Below are 17,914 nucleotides of genomic sequence, written 5' to 3'. Positions count from 1 at the left end.
TAGCATAACGATTAAAACATACCTTCTGTTTTTTTTTTGTTTTTTTTTTACAGTTACTCTGGAGGCCCGAATGCCCCACCAGGAGGTATGGGAATGACCTCCCACACACGTCCTCCTGGTGACTTCACTCAGCCAGCTGCCGCTGCTGCAGCTGCTGCTGTTGCTGCCGCTGCTGCTACGGCAACAGCCACAGCAACGGCTACTGTGGCAGCTCTGCAGGAAACCCAAAATAAGGATATGAACCAGTATGGACAGGTACAGTGCACCCCTGCTGACAGATGTTTTCAGCTGTAATCACTTGGCAAAATAGTAAAACAGACACACATACAAATCTGTCATCCCACTACCAGCAGGAGACCCAATGTAATCATGTTTAACACTTAAACTGTCTGTTTTGCCTTCAGATGTGTCCATCGTTCCAAATGGGCCCTGCTCCAGCCTACAATAGCCAGTTCATGAACCAGCCAGGCCCACGAGGGCCCCCTGGAGGAATGAATCCAGCCAGCATGGGATCAGCCATGAACAACCCCAATATGAGTGGGCCTCCAATGGGCATGAACCAGGCTCGAACCCCAGGCATGACGCCTTTTGGAGCTCACAGCCAAAGGATGCCTCAACAAGGGTATGCCGGAGGACCTCGGCAGGGCATGCCCATGCAGGGGATGAAGAGGCCGTATCCCGGGGAGGTGAGTGGGAAGGTTAGATAATTAAAGCAATCTAGGGATTAAGTTTCCTGTAGCATGTTAAACATATGTTTCACGGCTTTTCCTTTAAATTTCCTCTTCAAGGGAGGTTATGCCGGTCAGCAGTATGGGCCAAACAGTCAGTTCCAACCACAGCAGGGACAGTACCCCACAGCAAATGCCTCCAGACCGCTGCCATCTCCTAACTACCCCAGCCAGAGGATGCCAGGGCAGCAGGGCCAAGGGCAGTACACACCTGGCATGCCTATGGGCCAGTACTACAAGGTTGGTTATTCCAAACCATTTATCCATACTCTGGGTCAGAAGAGGGGCTAAAGCCCTTTATGCACTGTGCAAACAGCAGGGACACATTTTTAGGACTTTTTGAATCAAACTGTAGAATATGTCTGGGACAAGAAGGAGCTATATCAAATTTGGATTGTTTTTTTTATTCGCCTACAGCAAGAGCCTTTCAACGGTCAGAGCACCAATTTCTCCGGCGGTGGATACTCCTACGGCCAAGGCAATGGGGTAAGTTTTCACTCCCTATCCAAAGAAAGTTCAATTTCATGCCAAGAACTTTGTACTGAACGTGATCCAGTCATATATGCAAAATGACTTAAGTTTGCATTATTGCGTTTTCCTGCTTTTTGCAGCCTCCCAGACCCGGTAACTACCCCCACTCACCGGTTCCTGGAAACCCCACGCCCCCTATGACTCCAGGAAGTAGTATTCCTCCGTATCTGTCGCCAAACCAGGATGTGAAGCCTCCGTTTCCACCCGACATGAAACCAAATATGACAGCGCTTCCGCCTCCTCCATGTGAGTACCTTCAGCAGGCCTGAAACAAGGACCATTTGTCTGCTTTTATTCATTGTACTCTTTTGTCTTATCCTGTTGCTTTACCGGCATTAAGCACCTTTTAGACGTGCACTCCTTTTCCATAATCTGACGGCAACTGAATGTGCTGGCTTTATATCTGAATGAGCACTGTGCACACTTTTAATTCTAAAAATAGTGACGGAAATCTTACTAGGTTGGACCTTGTAACATTTCCGTGTCACTTAACATGGCACAAGTCTGAACTGCACCTAATTTATCAACAGAAAGGCATGTGCAAGCAAGTTGTATAAAGTGGGTTTTTCCACATTTCGGCACCAGTGTCATTTTGCGTGCCAAGATCACGAAACATGCCTCATTCTGTATGTTCTACATTTTCAAATCTATTCTGCTACAAACTGAAATACCCATGATAATTTAACTTTACTGCGATAAAGCCAGACATTAACCGCTTAGATTTATGGTGCTTACCAATAAGCAGTTTTTCTTCCCACATCATACATTAACTAGAACTGAAGTTTAGTTTGTTGCTTCCAGCTGCTTGTAGGAGTTTTTCCTCTGTGTTTATTGAATATCTCCAACATCAGACAACAGCAGAATCCATATGAGCATCTCCACAGCAAGGAAGCTGCATTATAGATCACTTGGTTTATTGTTCCAAACTTCATGACAAATACCTCATGTCTGTCTCTGGCACTGTGGTGGATAAGTCTGAATGAATCCATGAGGATGTCCGTATGTCTAAATTACACAAGCGATCACTTTACAGATCAGTAAATCCAGTAGTGTCATGTATCCCATAAAGGGTCTTTAGATTAAAATTTATCTTACTTACCCCTGTTTTCCCTCCCTTCCAGCTAACCCCAATGAGGAGCTGCGACTGACGTTCCCAGTCAGGGATGGAGTGGTGCTGGAACCGTTCCGCTTGGAGCACAACCTGGCTGTCAGCAACCACGTCTTCCACCTTCGACCCTCCGTCCACCAGACCCTCATGTGGAGGTAGGGCCGCACAGTTTACCATTTGTTCCTGTTAGCGCATTACAATCACATGCTGTGGGTCATAACATTTTTACAGTAAAGCAACTGTCTTCAAATTGGTTGAAGTTTAGAGTACTTATATTTTATGATCAAACATATATGTGGGTTATTTAACAGAATCTTTTTAAATTGGAACACTGGGTAACTGGGCAACAGATTATGGAACTGTGTGGTTAAGCTTAAAGTGCTGCTATTTAAGATGTTAATTTAAATCCATATAAATGTGATGGACTTGGTGAAAATCTTTGTTAGCTGTAACTCCCTTACATTTCTTTGGCTTGATGTTAGGTATATATACTTTGTTTTTAAAGGAAACCATGTCAGAAGGCTGTTGTAAATTGACGTTAAATCACACATTGTTCAGTACTTTTATTGAATAGTAGGCCAAGAATTTGACTTTTTTTTGGATCGTAAACTGTAGCATGCAAAACTCTCACGGAAACACAGCATCTGCCCTTCTTGTTGTTTTTCTGACTGTTACAGCCAACTGTTGTCCTCCTGTGACCCTCATAGGTCAGACCTTGAGCTGCAGTTTAAGTGCTACCACCACGAAGACAGGCAAATGAACACCAACTGGCCTGCCTCCGTCCAGGTCAGCGTCAACGCCACGCCCCTCACCATCGAGAGGGGAGACAACAAAACCTCCCACAAACCCCTGCACCTGAAGCACGTATGCCAACCCGGGAGGAACACCATCCAAATTACGGTCACCGCCTGCTGTTGCGTGAGTACACTTTTTTGTCGGAGCAGTGTGTTCCTGCTCGCAGCACCCAAATGTAAATTCAGTTCATTCAACAAAAAGATCAGCTGGAGTGATTTGCACACAGATGATTAAGTCGGGATACTTGTTGTGCGGCGTAGACATGAGGTTCAGCTGTCTGTGCTAAATCTGTTTGTTTTCATGTTCTTTTGTTTGCAGTCCCACCTGTTTGTGCTTCAGCTGGTCCACAGGCCATCTGTGCGATCCGTCCTCCAGGGGCTCCTGAAGAAGAGACTCCTTCCTGCAGAACACTGCATCACCAAGAGTACGGCTAATTTTCTCTCTTATTCTAGTTAATATGCACAAGTACATCTTAATTACACGAGCTCACACCTGTTTCTCTTTACTTTTAAACAGTCCTTTCAGTGCGCCTGTGACTGTTCGCCAAGTAGTAGGCTCCCTCTAAAAGGCTTTCTCTTTACAGTTAAGAGGAACTTCAGCAGCGTCGCGGCCTCGGCCGGCAACACCACTCTTAACGGGGAAGACGGCGTGGAGCAGACGGCCATTAAAGTGTCGCTGAAATGTCCCATCACCTTCCGACGCATCCAGCTACCCGCACGAGGGCATGACTGCAAACACGTCCAGGTTCGTTCACGCTATAAATCTATATCGTTAATGAAAATTTGCGTCACGTACCGCGGTGAATTGGGGAATATTATTCTAATGAGCATTGCGATGTTGTTCTCCACAGTGTTTTGATCTGGAGTCCTACCTGCAGCTCAACTGTGAGAGGGGAACATGGAGGTGTCCTGTGTGCAAGTAAGTGATATTTTTGGGATGTAATGATGAGATTGCTTGTATGGAATGCCTCTAATAGATTGTATCTAATGTATTTATTTCCCTCTTTCAGTAAAACAGCATTATTAGAAGGTCTGGAGGTGGACCAGTACATGTGGGGAATCCTCAATGCCATCCAAAAGTAGGTTACTGCTCCTTCCCATGCTAAATGCACCCATAAGTTTGATTTTGTTATTTCAAAATGAAACCAACACAATCTACCTTTTCCTCCCACAGTTCAGAGTTTGAGGAGGTTACTATAGAACCCACATGTAGCTGGCGACCTGTCCCCATTAAGTCTGAGCTACACATCAAAGAAGACCCTGACGGACCGCTGGCCAAGCGTTTTAAAACCATGAGCCCGAGTCAGATGACCATGCCCAATGTGATGGAGATGATCGCGCAACTCGGCCCTGGTCCCGGCCCAGGACCTGGACCTGGCCCCGGACCAGGCCCCAGCCCCTACCCCCCGCACCCCGGTCAGCACGCCAGCGGCAACGGGGGAGATTACCCAGGAGCAGGTAAAGAAAAGCAGCCAGGATTGTACCGTGTAGATAAATAACAGGAGAGTCAGCTCATTTGTTGGAAAAATGAGCTGTTGTGCATTTTACAGCAGAAAACTATTGATGTGTCTCTAGTGCATTAAACAAAGAACAGCCCCAAGGAGAGTTTTATGCTGAAACTGTTTTAAAATGTTACTGCTCTGATAAATGTTTCACAACAGTGAAAAAAAAGAAAGAAAGTGTGTATCCTGTTATGTAACCACTTTGAAAAGGTAACTTTTTGCAACTACAGGGATTCATCAAACAAGCAAGCAAGGCCAAACTGCACTTAGTCTTTGACAAAAGAAGTGTTTCTTTTCTTGTCCTTAAAGGCAACAGTTACCACAGCCAAGGGAACTTTGACTTTCCTCACGGGAACCCCTCTGGTGGTGGAGTTGGTGGAGGAGGTCCTCCTATGAATGACTTCATCCATGGCCCTCAGCTCTCCCACCCCCCAGATGGACCTGGTGGTCTCCTCTCCCAGGACAAGCCTCTCAATCACGGCATGAATGATGCAGTAAGTGGATGTGACTTGCAGAGCTGCTTGCTTTCTCTTGCCTTTGTAACCATAAATGACATTTGTTTGGAATCAAGCTGGCTTAAAATAAGATTATGCTTGATCTGACATTTAGGTGTCTTTTTTTTTATCTACTGCTAAGTTGGTCCTCTAGCATAATTGAGTACTTAGCTTATAGAAGAAAATCTCTAGACAATCTGTGCCACAGTGAAAACACAGATTTGTTATCTGAACAAGGTGCAGCCTGTGCCTCTGGCCAGCATGTGTGCTCAGTCATGCTCACATGCTCATGTCACCGTATAATGTTGCAGCTGCACATGTCTGCTGATCACAGCTTCCATTTAAAAGGCCTGTTCCATATTATTCACGCTGGAACTCATTTCGCCTCCCCTCCCTCCCCCCTCCTCTTAACACTCTCTCCTTCCCTCTTTGTGTCCCTCTCACTTTATCTTCCTTCTTGTTTCTCACTCTCCTTGTTTGTCTTTCGCTTTCTGTTTGCCTCTCGCACCTGCAGATGTCCCATTCCGATCAGTCCCATAACTCCATGCAGCAGAGCTTGCATGCGTCTCCCCACCCTGGCAGCCAAACAGGGCCGCCCTTACATCACAGTGGCCAATCAGGGCAACCCTTGCATCACAGCGGCCAATCATCGCAGCCGCCTCGCCAGTCGCAGCCTCAGCCGCAGCCTCAGCATCCTGGGCAGAACAGTCACCCCCACAGCGATCTGAACTTTAACCCCTCTTCAGATGGGCAGATGGGTCAGGGAGCCCAGGATATGCCCGAACCCTCCCTGGATGTAAGTGTGTCTGCTTTGGGTGCCACGAGCTACCTGTTAACAGCTAACATTGTCGGCTGCAGCTGCTCTCATCTCTTTGCTGTGTGCTCTGTTGATTCTCAAATTGCTTCTGAGCAGTGGTAGCTATGTTTATGTACACACTTGATTCTAAGTCATCCAGCATTAGGGAAAATGCCAATCACAGTTTTGTTTTTTTTCTTCTTCCTTTTGTCCACAGCTGCTTCCAGAGCTGGCCAATCCAGAGGAGCTACTCTCATACCTGGACCCTCCCGACCTTCCCGCCAACAGCAACGACGACCTTCTCTCCCTTTTCGAGAACAACTAGCCCCTCAGCCCCCTCAAAACCCTCCTGCACCTACGGGAGCCGTGATGTGTTTAACTGTCCGTCCACAGACACTTCACCAACCTCCTATCAACACTTCAAGCAGCTTTCTCTGCTCACGCGCACACGAACAGTTCCTCAACAGACAGTGTGTGGCGGAGGAGCGCGGCTGAAAAGAGGTACCTGCTTGTGAACTCCAAGGGAGGAAGCAGGGACGCCACTCATCCATGCACTCCCTTTTAAGATTCCACACACCAGTTCCACCGCCTCAGACTCGAAAACACACCATTTACAGCCATGTTGGTGGGCACTAAAGTGATATTATATCTATATATATATATATTAAAATATATATATAAATATACATATAAGATATTTGTGACTTTTCAACTGAAAACTGTGCAGCTATAATCATTATACGTAAACAACACAGAGGAGACAGGAGCCTTGTGGGCTCTAGGAAGTGTTGTAGCTTTGTTTTGTTTTTTTGTCTTTTTTAAAAATTAATTTTCCTTTTTGAAAAAAGACAAGAGTCGGAGGGAAAACCATTGTCTCGTAAGAGTGTTTTTATCCTATTTGAAATGTGTTCTTCCAAAACTTTGGCGTATGCCGTGCCCTTTGACCCCTGACTTCCCAGTGTGTGTGTGTGACAGTTGAATAACTGGAACTCATCAGAATCAGAGCACTGAAAGGACATATTAAAATGTCCTTGAGTGTCAACAAAGGAAACGAGCGCACATTGTGCAATGGTAGTGTGTGTGAGTGTGTCAGTGTGTGTGTGTGTGTCTGTATATATGTGTGTGTCTGTTTACATGTCCTCTTTTGTTTGCCTGCGAGCGTATGTGAAAGACAGCGGGGAGAGAGAGTTTGAGACAGAGGAGGGAAGAAAAACAGTGAATGGGAGGGAGAGAAAACAATCGACTCAAAGAGCTGTCTCAGTTCTTTTTCTCTCCGCCCAGTCTGCCGCTGTTCTCGCGTATTTATTGTAACGTTCTCCTCGTCAGATTCAGCACCATTTTTGATCACAAGTGCATGTGTGCCAACGGCTCCTGTTGTCTTTGTCCAGCCTCAATGTGCTTGATCGAATCATTTTCTCTCTCGTCTTTATATTTATTATTTTATTTCAAAGTCATCCGTGTTTTTATTCTCGTCTTTCTATATGTTTTATCTCTGTCCCGCAGTGAAATTAATCAGATACACCACAGTTGTCCTATGCTTTTTGTAAGGGGTTGGGTCTGGATATTATGTTGGTGTAACAGCAGGATTTCAACATCTTCAGAGGTTTTTACATCACTGTATTTTATATATAGATATATATATATAAAAGAAAAAAACATCTGTGTGACTGTACTGATCTTTCCTTTTGTCGTTTTGTTACTGCCGTACTGCATCCTTTTGGGAAAAAAACATCCTGCATGATCCAACAGTGTTTCCAGAGCTGTTGTATATACCCTTTGTGAATACGTTGTGACTGTACAGTACTGTACCTAACTATTACTGGCAACTACATGGTACTGTGTGTCTGTCAAAGACTACACACACTCACACACACTTACAAACACACACACACAGTCCCTGATAACCAGTCCAATATTGTAAGGAAGTGATCCAAATGCACTCTCACTGGTCTTGTATTGAGTACCTGTGTATTGTGTACAGTTTTTTCCCATTACCCTGTGACAATGCATCAGCGAAGAAAAAAAAAAGAATTTTTGAATTTCTCTGCAGGCAAGCTGTAAGTGAGTTCTTTTTATTTTTTATATATATGTATTGACAAATTGGTCAGCTTTAAACGAGCTGTTTTTTTCTATCTAAAAGATTGATAATGCAGCTTAGAGGTCCAAATTTCTCCAAAATGTATTTGTTTAATATTATTGGAACAAGTGACCTCATCGTCTTTATTTAAAGTGAGAATGTGCAAAATGTCCTCTGGATTGTTTCGAGGCCTGATTTTGAGCTTTTGATAACCATACGTGTGTATTTTCATCACATTTTTTTTTTGTTTTTTTTTAAAAATTGTTTTAAGTTATTACTTCTGTCCAGTGTTTCTACGACTGGTATAATTTGGTTTACACAGTTATATGCAGTACAGACAATGATTTTAAAATATGCTACATGTTGTCGGATAAAACATCCCCCTCTTAAGTTTTGTAATCCATTTGAAGAACCAAATTTGGCTTTGCTACTTTTTAAAAACTGTCAGATCACCTGCATATAACACAGCTGAAGAATCCAATGTTGTTTGTGTTTGTTTCTATGTTTGTTGAAGACAATGCACTGCCGCATTGGGATGTTTTATTTCCCTACACAGTGTGTAATTATAACTGTAACCTTTCACAAACTCACGTCTCGTAATTTTAGCGACACAATTTGTACTGTCTGATTGCAGACATTGGAAATTGAGTTGAGGATTTAAAAAGAGAACACGGTTAATATTGTAAAAATGAAATTTGGGGAAGACCCCCACCTATTTGCATTACAAAGGGGGAGGTTGTGGCAGAGGATCCGGGGGTGGGGCCGGGGATGTAAGGGATATTTGTATATAATGTAAATGACAAATAGAGACACGTTAACAGAAATGTATTCATTTTCTCCAGTGGGAGTGTGCATAGTGTATTTAGAATTTGTAAAGCTTGCATCCTCCTGTCAGACATTGAATTGGGAAAATGAGTCTGTGTTTGATTGCGTCTGTGCAGACCTCTCTAACCATGCCTGTTCATTTATGTAAGATACTTTATGTGCCCCTCCACGCGGGGTTCGAGAAAAGAAAAGACATTTTTCCTTTGTGTAATATTAAACTTCTGTGTATTTCGCTATTACCTGTGTACTTTATAAAGGTGCTACGAAATTATTCAAACCTTTTGAGGTATAATTGGGACTTGGAGACATCGAGCTTTGAGTGAGCTCTTAAGGGGTTTGTTTCCAAAAATTTACAGTTTGTTAAGAAAAAAAAGAAAAAAAAAAAGTTTTGTCAAATTTATAATTTTTATGCAATTTGGCAAAAAAAAATATGCTATAAAGGTACAATCTGAAGTGATTGGCACAAGTGGCAGTTGTCTATTTGGTTTTGTACATTCTATGTACAATCATTTCATATTCTAAACTGGTCAGAACAACATTGTGATTTTTAGTCTTGCAAATCTGTATGTAGTTAGATGACGTGACATCCTAATATTTATCTAATAAATATGTATTCAGATGAAACACAAGTTATGGCCTCTGTGTGTTTTGACATACAAAGTGCAACCAACATATTGTACAGTTTCTTTTCCAATAGCGCAGAATAACCATCTAGCAGGCTAGCGGGGAGTCACAACATTGGCCAATGTTAAATGCAGGTTCTAGTACTGTTTTCAAGAAAACATCAGCATATTTATATTTTAAAATAATGTTCATATCAGCTTCAAAGTTAACTAACATGGTGTTTTCAGTGCACCATTTAGAAGATGTTGTCAGGGCCACAGACTCCATTAACAAAGAATATTCTCACAATGTTTTAAAGATGTTAGCACCTCAGATTACAGAATGTTTTTTTGTTTTTTTAAATAAAACATTCCTGTAATTTGATATTTTAACAAAAATAGAACATTTTGCGGCAACATTCTGGGGATGTTGTTGAAGTAACAGAACCCTCTTCTATAAAGGATTCCTAGATTTTTACAGACTTTCACACAATAACAAAGTAAAGGCATTTCAATGCAACATTTAGAGAACATTTTAGGAATGTTTGGGCATAATGGCATTACAATGGTACCACCAAATATGTTCAGTATGTCTTTAGACAGCATTATCCAGCCTTTAAGAACATTGTTGGCACCTAAAACAAAACAACTTAACTAGAACTTCACAAAATGTTCTCCGACTGTTTTTAGAACAAAACATAGATATAGATGGAAAACAACCTGTTTTTAATTTCCCGTTGCTTCAGTTTCAGGGTTCTTTTTCTGTGCGCTGTGACCATCACACGTCAGAGTTTCTACAAAAGGTTTATCTTGACTGCACCACCACAGCGACTTGTTAATGAATAGAGAGCGTGCAGAGAGCGGCGAGTTATTTTCTATCCCATGAGCTGAAATTAATACTGAACGAGAGCGTATCGATTCAATTACCATCGCAAATAATCAGCAGCTTTGTTTCTCAATTAATTAGCGAGTCACAGATTGGCGCTGTAAACGCTTCTGTGGGCCTCGGAGCAATTTTGTGATCGATCCAAGTAACTTTCGGCGCTCCAGAAAAAACACAACATAAGCTCACGTGTTCTGTGGTCGAGTCAGACAAGTGGAACCGAGACGATACAATACTGAGACTAATAAGTTCCCTCTTGGTCAAGAATGCTGGCACTGGTACCAATGTCTGATAATCAGTAGGTAGGAGGTTCAACCGAATATATTTACATTATTACTATTATAGAAGTCTTTTAAGTTTCATCCATCCATTATCTATACACCGCTTAATCCTCACTAGGGTAGCAGGGGGGGCTGGAGCCTATCCCAGCTGACTTAGGGTGAAGGCAGGGGACACCCTGGACAGGTCGCCAGTCTATCACAGGGCTACACTTAGAGACAGACAACCAAGCACACTCACATTCACACCTACGGACAATTTAGAATCACCAATTAACCTCAACATGTTTTTGGACCTTGTGGGAGGAAGCTGGAGAACCTGGAGAGAACCCACGCTGCACGGGCTTTATGTTTCAGAAATATTAAAAAGAATCCAGCATTTGCAGATTTCAAAAGCTGCTTCAAAGCTAGATTGGACTTTTTAGTACTCGTGAACAGGTTTAGCATTTTTATTATGCCCCTTTTGGAGTGCTGGACAGTATACATTTACAGTATTGCGCATAATAAGGCTCAGACAACTTCAGACAAACTATTACCAAACACATAACTGAAGACAAATCAATGCACAACCCCTGCATATGTTTAAAATTAGTGTTCTTCATCACAGTAAGTTATTTAAAGCAGGAATACTGCAATGCATCAGAATGGAAAATTTGCTTTTCAGTGCCAGTCTATCAAAATGTACACATGTCTAACAGAGACCAGTACTGGAACTCTCAAACAACTTGCATTTCTATAGATATTTAGAACATAGTTAAATAAACAGTTGATTAAAAATGCATTATGTGTAATTTCATTCATTCAGAATTATGTAAATAATTTGCCACAATTAAAATATTCCACAAGATTACTCAAAGACAACGTGTAAATGAATAAAAAATCAGAAACATTAGTTTAGTATGATGCTTTTTTCTTTTTTAGTGTTTCCTCTTCACATTGTTCCTCGACTTGAAATGTCTCCTGAAATGTTTTTCTCACACCAAGTTAAAGGGGAATTGAAATGTTTACTACTGAGGTTGAAAACAAGCAGCTTGGCAACAAATATTCTCATAAAAAACCCATCTACACTGAACTGTGTTTAGATTTTGCTTCGTGTATTTTGTGTTTGTGAAGATTTCCGGCACATCTTCTGGTCTTCCTCTGTGGACAGAGATGCTCAGTTGTCATGACGACGGTTGTAGCTGTTATCAAGTGAAGTATAATGTAGGTCATGAAATCGGTCAGAAAAACTCTGAAACACTCAGAAGCACTGAGAACAATCAGAAACACATCAAAACACTTTGGAACACTCGGGGACATTTGTAATCACTTTGGAACATTCTGGAACACTTGGAAACATCACGGAACACTCAGGGATACATGTACACACTCCAGAACACACCGAAACAATCTGGAAAACGCAGAAAGACTCTGGAACACTTCAAAACTGTATGACACACTTAAACACACAGAAAAACTCTGGAACCATCAGAAAACATATGAGCACTCTGGAACACTTTTGAACATTCAAATCGTCAGAAGAAACAAACAGGAGAACTATGGAACAACCACAGACACACAGAAACAGTCAGGAACACTTGGGAACACTTTGGAACACACCGGACCAATTAGAAACAGTTTGAAACAGTAAAACAAAAAAAAAAGTTCAGATCAATCAGAAACACTCCAGAACCCTGAGAAACACTTTGAAACAATCACAAACACATATATTGAAACAGTCTGGGACACACAAACTATGCGGAAAGGACAGAAACACACACACAAAAAAAAACTCTGGAACACTTTTAAATGCGTAGAAACACTTTGGAACACTTGAAAAGAAACTCAAAAAAAAACCAAAAAAAAACTCCGGAACAATCAGAAACACCTAGAAACACTTGCTCAAGCTTTAGAACACTCCAGTACAAAGTCAAAGTCACAAAGTGTAAATACATTTCCTTAGTGTTTGGTAGCATTCCCTTCAAACTGAATGATTTGGGTCAAACATTTTGGGTTTCCTTCCACAAGCTTCTCACAACAGTTTGCTGGAATTTCTTCACCCATTCCTCCTGACAGAACTGGTCTAGCTGAGTCAGGTTTATAAGCTGTCTTGCTCACACACGCCTTTTCAGCTTTGCCCACAAATTTTTCTACGGGATTGAGATCAGGGCTTTGTGACGGCCACTCCAAAACACTTTGTGATGTTCACCAGTCCCTCCTGTAGCAAAACACCCCCACAACATGATGCTGCCACCCCCGTTCTTCATAATTGGGATGGTGGTCTCAGGCTGGCAAGCTTCCCCCTTGTTCCTCCAAATGTAATGATGGTCATTATGACCAAACAGTTTAGTTTCATTGGACCACAGGACATGTCTCCAAAAATTAAGGTCTTTGTCCCTGTGTGCATTTGCAAACTGTGACTGTATCTGCTTTTGGAGTGATGGCTTCTTTCTCCCTTTAAAAACAGTTTGATAAATTCTGGAATAATCAGAAACACATAGAAATACCGTAGAATACTTAGACACGTGTTGGAACACTCCGGAACTATTAGAAACTGTCTGAAACAATAAAAAACAGTTCAGAGCAATCAGAAACACTCTGGAACCCCTCAAAACATTTTGAAACAATCAGAAAGACACATACACACTCCGGAACACTTTGAAACAGTCTGGAGCACTTTAGAATACATAGAAAAACTCTGGAACCATCAGAAACACTTACACAAGCTTTGGAACACTCCGGAACATTTAGAAACTGTCTGAAACAATAAAAAACTTTCCTTAACAATCAGAAACAATCAGAAACACTCCGGAACCCCTAGAAACACTTTGAAACAATCACAAACACATATACACACTCTAGAACACATTTAAACAGCCTGGAACACTCAAACTACACGGAAAACACAGAAGCACACACAGGCTGTGTCCGAAATCACCTGCTATACCATATACAGTGCACTACATAGGGTGTTCGCCATTTTGTAGTGCTGTCCAGCTGCTATGTTACAACTGTTACACCCTATGTATTGCACTCAAAATATCCCACAATGCACTGTGAAAAGCAGTGTACAGCCGATGGTCACTAACCAAGCAATATGGACCATCATGCGTTACACGAAACGAAATGTAAACTAGACAAACGAGAGCGTGAAAACTTGTCATAAAAATGTAAGTAATTTCCTGTTGATGTTTTGTTAAATTTTATTTTACCTGTTTCATAGCAATGGAATAAACTGTAAATTTGATGTGTTTGCACTACGCTGCTACGGCACAGATCGTGACATAATTAACAGCTCCAGTAATGTCCGAAATGTTACTTTGCTGAGGTGCTCCTTACATAGATTATTACATAGGTCACTATATATATATATATATATATAGTGGTCCCTAGATAGTGAGTAGGTAGTAGGGAGTGAGTTTAATGATTTCAGACACAACCACACAAAAAAAAACACCCTGAAACACTTTCAAATGCTTGGAAACACTCTGGAACACTCAGAAACAATTTGAAACAGTCTAGAACACTCAGGAAAACTCTAGACACGTTTTAGAACGCTCCAGAACGACAAGAAACAGTCTGAGACAATAAAAAACACTTTTCAAAACAATCAGAAACACTCCGGAACCCCTACAAACACTTTAAAACAATCAGAAACCCATAAAGACACTCTAGAACACACTGAAACAGTCTGGAACTCTTAAACTATGTGGAAAACACAGAAAAACTCTAGAACACTTTGAAATGCTTAGAAAGCTCTGGAACACTCAAAAACATTCAAAAACACTCTGGAACAATCAGAATCACATACATATGCTTCGGAACACTCCAGAACTATTAGAAACCACCTGAAACAGTCAGAAACACATCTTCTGGTCTTCCTCCTTGGATGAAGTTGCTCAGTTGTCATGACAACAACCATAGTTGTTCTCAGGTCAGGCATAATTTATGTATATAATTCTCTAATTAGTTATAATGACTAGATAACCACAATAAAAACACAATAGTAACACATTCTAATAATTAAAAAATGATGGTGGGCCGTGCAGGATGTTCTTCTCCTTCCGGCCACGTGGTGTCGCTGTTTGTTTCCCACTGCTGGTTGCTGTGACACCACATGATGTAAACAGCAGCAGCAGCTCTCATGGCCTGCAGCTCCCCCCGTCAGCTGAGCAGCGATGATCCAGATCAAAAACCGCATGAGATACAGCTCTGTGGGCATCTCCGCCGCCAGGCTGTTCTCCTCCGGAGCCGCCAAGAACCCGCTGGTGTTTGTGGACATCGAGGCGGACGGTGAGCCTCTGGGGAGAATCACCATTGAGGTTAGCTAGTTAGCTTAGCATGCTAGCCGCTCCATAAGTCCTTGGTGTCACCTGCAGCAGCAGCAGGTCTTAGGTGCACTGCATGAATGAATCTGAATGTGATTTGTATTATCTTGCAGCTGAATGCAGATGTTGTGCCAAAAACTGCAGGTAACAACACTCTTTCTTTTTTTTTTTCTTCCCAACTTATCTGTTCATTTACCTGCTCTTGATTTGTTTTTATTCTAACTTTAATCCATCCAACTTTACAGAGAACTTCAGAGCGCTGTGCACTGGAGAACATGGCTTTGGATACAAGGGATCAGTGTTCCACAGAGTCATACCTGAGTTCATGTGTCAGGTGAGACTTACTATGACGAAGCAGGTTAGTGCAATCAGGTGTGATTATTGGATCCATATTGTCTGTTGTTGTTGTTTTTTTCTTATAGGGAGGAGATTTCACCAACCACAACGGCACAGGAGGCAAATCTATTTATGGGAAAACATTCAAAGATGAAAACTTCAAATTGAAACACACGGGTCCAGGTACATGTTCACAGCTCCCTCATTGGATTCATTAGGTTTTAACTTCTTTTCTTCTATTTTAAAATGTGTTTTCCTGCATTTTCTCTGTGTGAATCAGTGAGGGAGTCAGCTTTGTTTGAATGTTTTTCCCAATATGATAGAGACTGTATGTATATTTTTGTAGATTTAAACCTTAGTTTATAAATTAGTCCAATAATGTGATATCATATATTATGTTGTCAGTTCTTAAGCTTCATATTTAATCTAGTGATCAGTAGGAATTATTTGCAGTGATCACTTATTAGTCAGGTAAATTTGCAATGTCTATAATTCTGTAGGGTCTTTACCTTTATTTATAATTTAGTGAGGTAAATTCTATAATACATAATATTGCAGGGTCTTATTAAACTTGTTAGGTCTTATTTCTCTATTGGAATACACTTTATTTCAAAGTATGTTGTTTCTAAATGTACTTTTATGAATATCAGTGACTTGATTTGTCTACTTTATTATTGTTTATAGGACAAAATCAATGATCCTTCATCAATACATTAGGCATATCATTTGTTCAAAGGCTGAAAAAGGTGCTTTCAGAGTGTGTTTTTAGAGTCTCCACTGCATTGAAACAAATATTAAATAGCAGGTCATGCCCAGATTAATCAACATTTATGCTAACTGATTCATACTTTAATACATTTTTCTAGCATCAGTGCCACGTTTTATCTGGCTCCAGAATCTGAAATGTGGACATTTTGTTAACTTTCATTATTTAATTCCTCTTTCAAGACTAAACATTCAGACTAGAATATTTAAATAGATGTAAACTGCTGCTCTTCTCTTGTATTTTTGCCTGTATTTTAATAAAGCTGCCTCTCCACTAGATGGCAGTGCCCAATCTCATGCAGCGCTAAAACCACCGGTTGTATAGATTTTGCAATCCTTGTGCGAATGACCTACTTTTTTTTTTTTAGTGAGTCAACATGCACTAATCAAAATACCTCCTTTTCTTGAACAAACTTTATCCACACGCTGATTATTTGGTGCTTCGTCTTGTGTTGCATAATCACAGTTTGCGTCAGTTTCAGAGAAGAGAAACAGGCCTTTTTCCTAACACACTTGTTGACTTGCATCATGCTACTGTCACGCCAAAGCGTCACTGGATCAGGGGTAAAAGGACATCCAGATCCCATCGCGGTCCGTTGATTGGCCTTTTTTTTTTTTTTGATCTCTGCAGGAACGCTTTCAATGGCAAATTCAGGCCCAAACACCAACGGCTCACAGTTCTTCATCAGCACCACTAAAACTGAATGGTAAACACTTTGTAGAACTTTTTCATCAGTCATCTGAGCTCTAGCCCTCATAGTCTGGCCACATCCAGATCGAACCAGTCGCCGGTTGCTGAAGTCGCTTTTTGAATTTTCTTTTGACAGGCTTGATGGTAAACATGTGGTGTTCGGGCAGGTGAAGGACGGTATGGATGTAGTCACCAAGATGGAATCCTTTGGTTTACACGATGGCGGTGTGATCAAGAAAATTGTCATCACTGACTGTGGGGAGATCAAATGACACCAAAGACCATTCACAGACTTCTGCTGGATGACTCAGTACGCAACACTTTGGTATTTACTTCATCACCGTTTCCTTATTCATGAGACTTTTAAGGAGGGACTGTCCCAGGTGATTCTGGTCTTTACTAAAATGTGCAGTTTTTACGGTTGATTTGATGTTGAGGGGATTTATCATTTCACGCTCCAAGTCAGGTATGAAATGTTTATATTGTATCTGTGTGTGAGAGAAAAGAAGTCTTTACTTGGCCAATCTACTTTGTGTCCAAGTGCTCAGCCATTTACTGTATAAAATTATTGTGCAGTTAATCTCCATTTACTGCCAAATAAATGACAATTTTCATATTTTACGAGCAGTGTTCTCAGCACAGGACATTTGCTGTCATGTGCCACCGGCCCTGCTGCTTTTAAAGCTTCCCGGAAATGATCCAGCTGCTTTTTTTAGACACGGGCTCGCGCAGAAACCGACTTCCTGTCCATCAGAGCAGGATGTCACATCCACCTACATGGGAGCCGAAGAATCACATGAATGCAGTTGACAGATGACAGACATGTGGAATCTGGCCTCATTGGACACAGTCGGTGCAGATGATTTAATCTGCTGGAACCACAGAGGAACCTGAAAATGTCTTTAGCCTGCGTGTAGGCTGCTCTTCCTTCGCTGCCTCTTTATTTGAAACGCAGAGCGTCTTGAAGAGAGAGAGGGAGGGCGAGGGCGAGGGGGAGAAAAGGAGGCCAGGACGTGTCTGAAAGCCAGAGACTGGGTGGTGCTGCTTATCGAGCTAATACTTTATGAAAGTAAATAATGAAGCGACGTGAAAAAGCAGCTCTTGCCCCTAAATGAAACCATATGCGCACTGACCTTCCACCGTTTGTTTGAATTCTCAGATTACATTGTTGCTATAGAGACTTTTCAGCTCTCACTC

At 41.6% G+C, this 17,914-nt stretch overlaps 2 protein-coding genes across 8 annotated transcripts in view; both read left to right on the top strand.

The window, feature by feature from the left end:
* Window positions 1-9,484, top strand: part of zmiz1a (zinc finger, MIZ-type containing 1a) — a 106,746-nt gene extending 97,262 nt beyond the window's left edge. For 6 of the 7 annotated variants that reach the window (XM_008278801.1, XM_008278808.1, XM_008278806.1 and 3 more), the window contains 15 exons: window positions 54-255; window positions 405-686; window positions 789-968; window positions 1,146-1,214; window positions 1,340-1,505; window positions 2,381-2,522; window positions 3,075-3,285; window positions 3,481-3,586; window positions 3,746-3,906; window positions 4,013-4,080; window positions 4,172-4,240; window positions 4,336-4,619; window positions 4,973-5,157; window positions 5,672-5,953; window positions 6,171-9,484. In XM_008278801.1, coding sequence (XP_008277023.1) covers window positions 54-255; window positions 405-686; window positions 789-968; window positions 1,146-1,214; window positions 1,340-1,505; window positions 2,381-2,522; window positions 3,075-3,285; window positions 3,481-3,586; window positions 3,746-3,906; window positions 4,013-4,080; window positions 4,172-4,240; window positions 4,336-4,619; window positions 4,973-5,157; window positions 5,672-5,953; window positions 6,171-6,278 — 2,515 coding nt within the window. In that variant the 3' untranslated portion in view covers window positions 6,279-9,484. The remainder of the gene's footprint in view (window positions 1-53; window positions 256-404; window positions 687-788; window positions 969-1,145; window positions 1,215-1,339; window positions 1,506-2,380; window positions 2,523-3,074; window positions 3,286-3,480; window positions 3,587-3,745; window positions 3,907-4,012; window positions 4,081-4,171; window positions 4,241-4,335; window positions 4,620-4,972; window positions 5,158-5,671; window positions 5,954-6,170) is intronic. The other variant, XM_008278803.1, reaches the window with a different exon arrangement.
* A 5,258-nt stretch (window positions 9,485-14,742) lies between these two features.
* ppifa (peptidylprolyl isomerase Fa) lies at window positions 14,743-17,338 on the top strand. The gene is made up of 6 exons (XM_008278797.1): window positions 14,743-14,919; window positions 15,039-15,069; window positions 15,171-15,259; window positions 15,348-15,444; window positions 16,658-16,733; window positions 16,854-17,338. Exons 1-6 carry the CDS (start codon window positions 14,776-14,778, stop codon window positions 16,987-16,989), a joined length of 573 nt encoding a protein of 190 aa, XP_008277019.1. The 5' UTR covers window positions 14,743-14,775; the 3' UTR covers window positions 16,990-17,338.
* The last annotated feature ends 576 nt before the right edge of the window (window positions 17,339-17,914 follow it).

Source organism: Stegastes partitus, unplaced genomic scaffold (assembly GCF_000690725.1).
Source record: "Stegastes partitus isolate 25-593 unplaced genomic scaffold, Stegastes_partitus-1.0.2 Scaffold133, whole genome shotgun sequence".
Lineage (NCBI taxonomy): Eukaryota > Metazoa > Chordata > Actinopteri > Pomacentridae > Stegastes > Stegastes partitus.
Note: the sequence above shows the minus strand (reverse complement) of the source record. Positions and strands in the feature narration are given on the sequence as shown.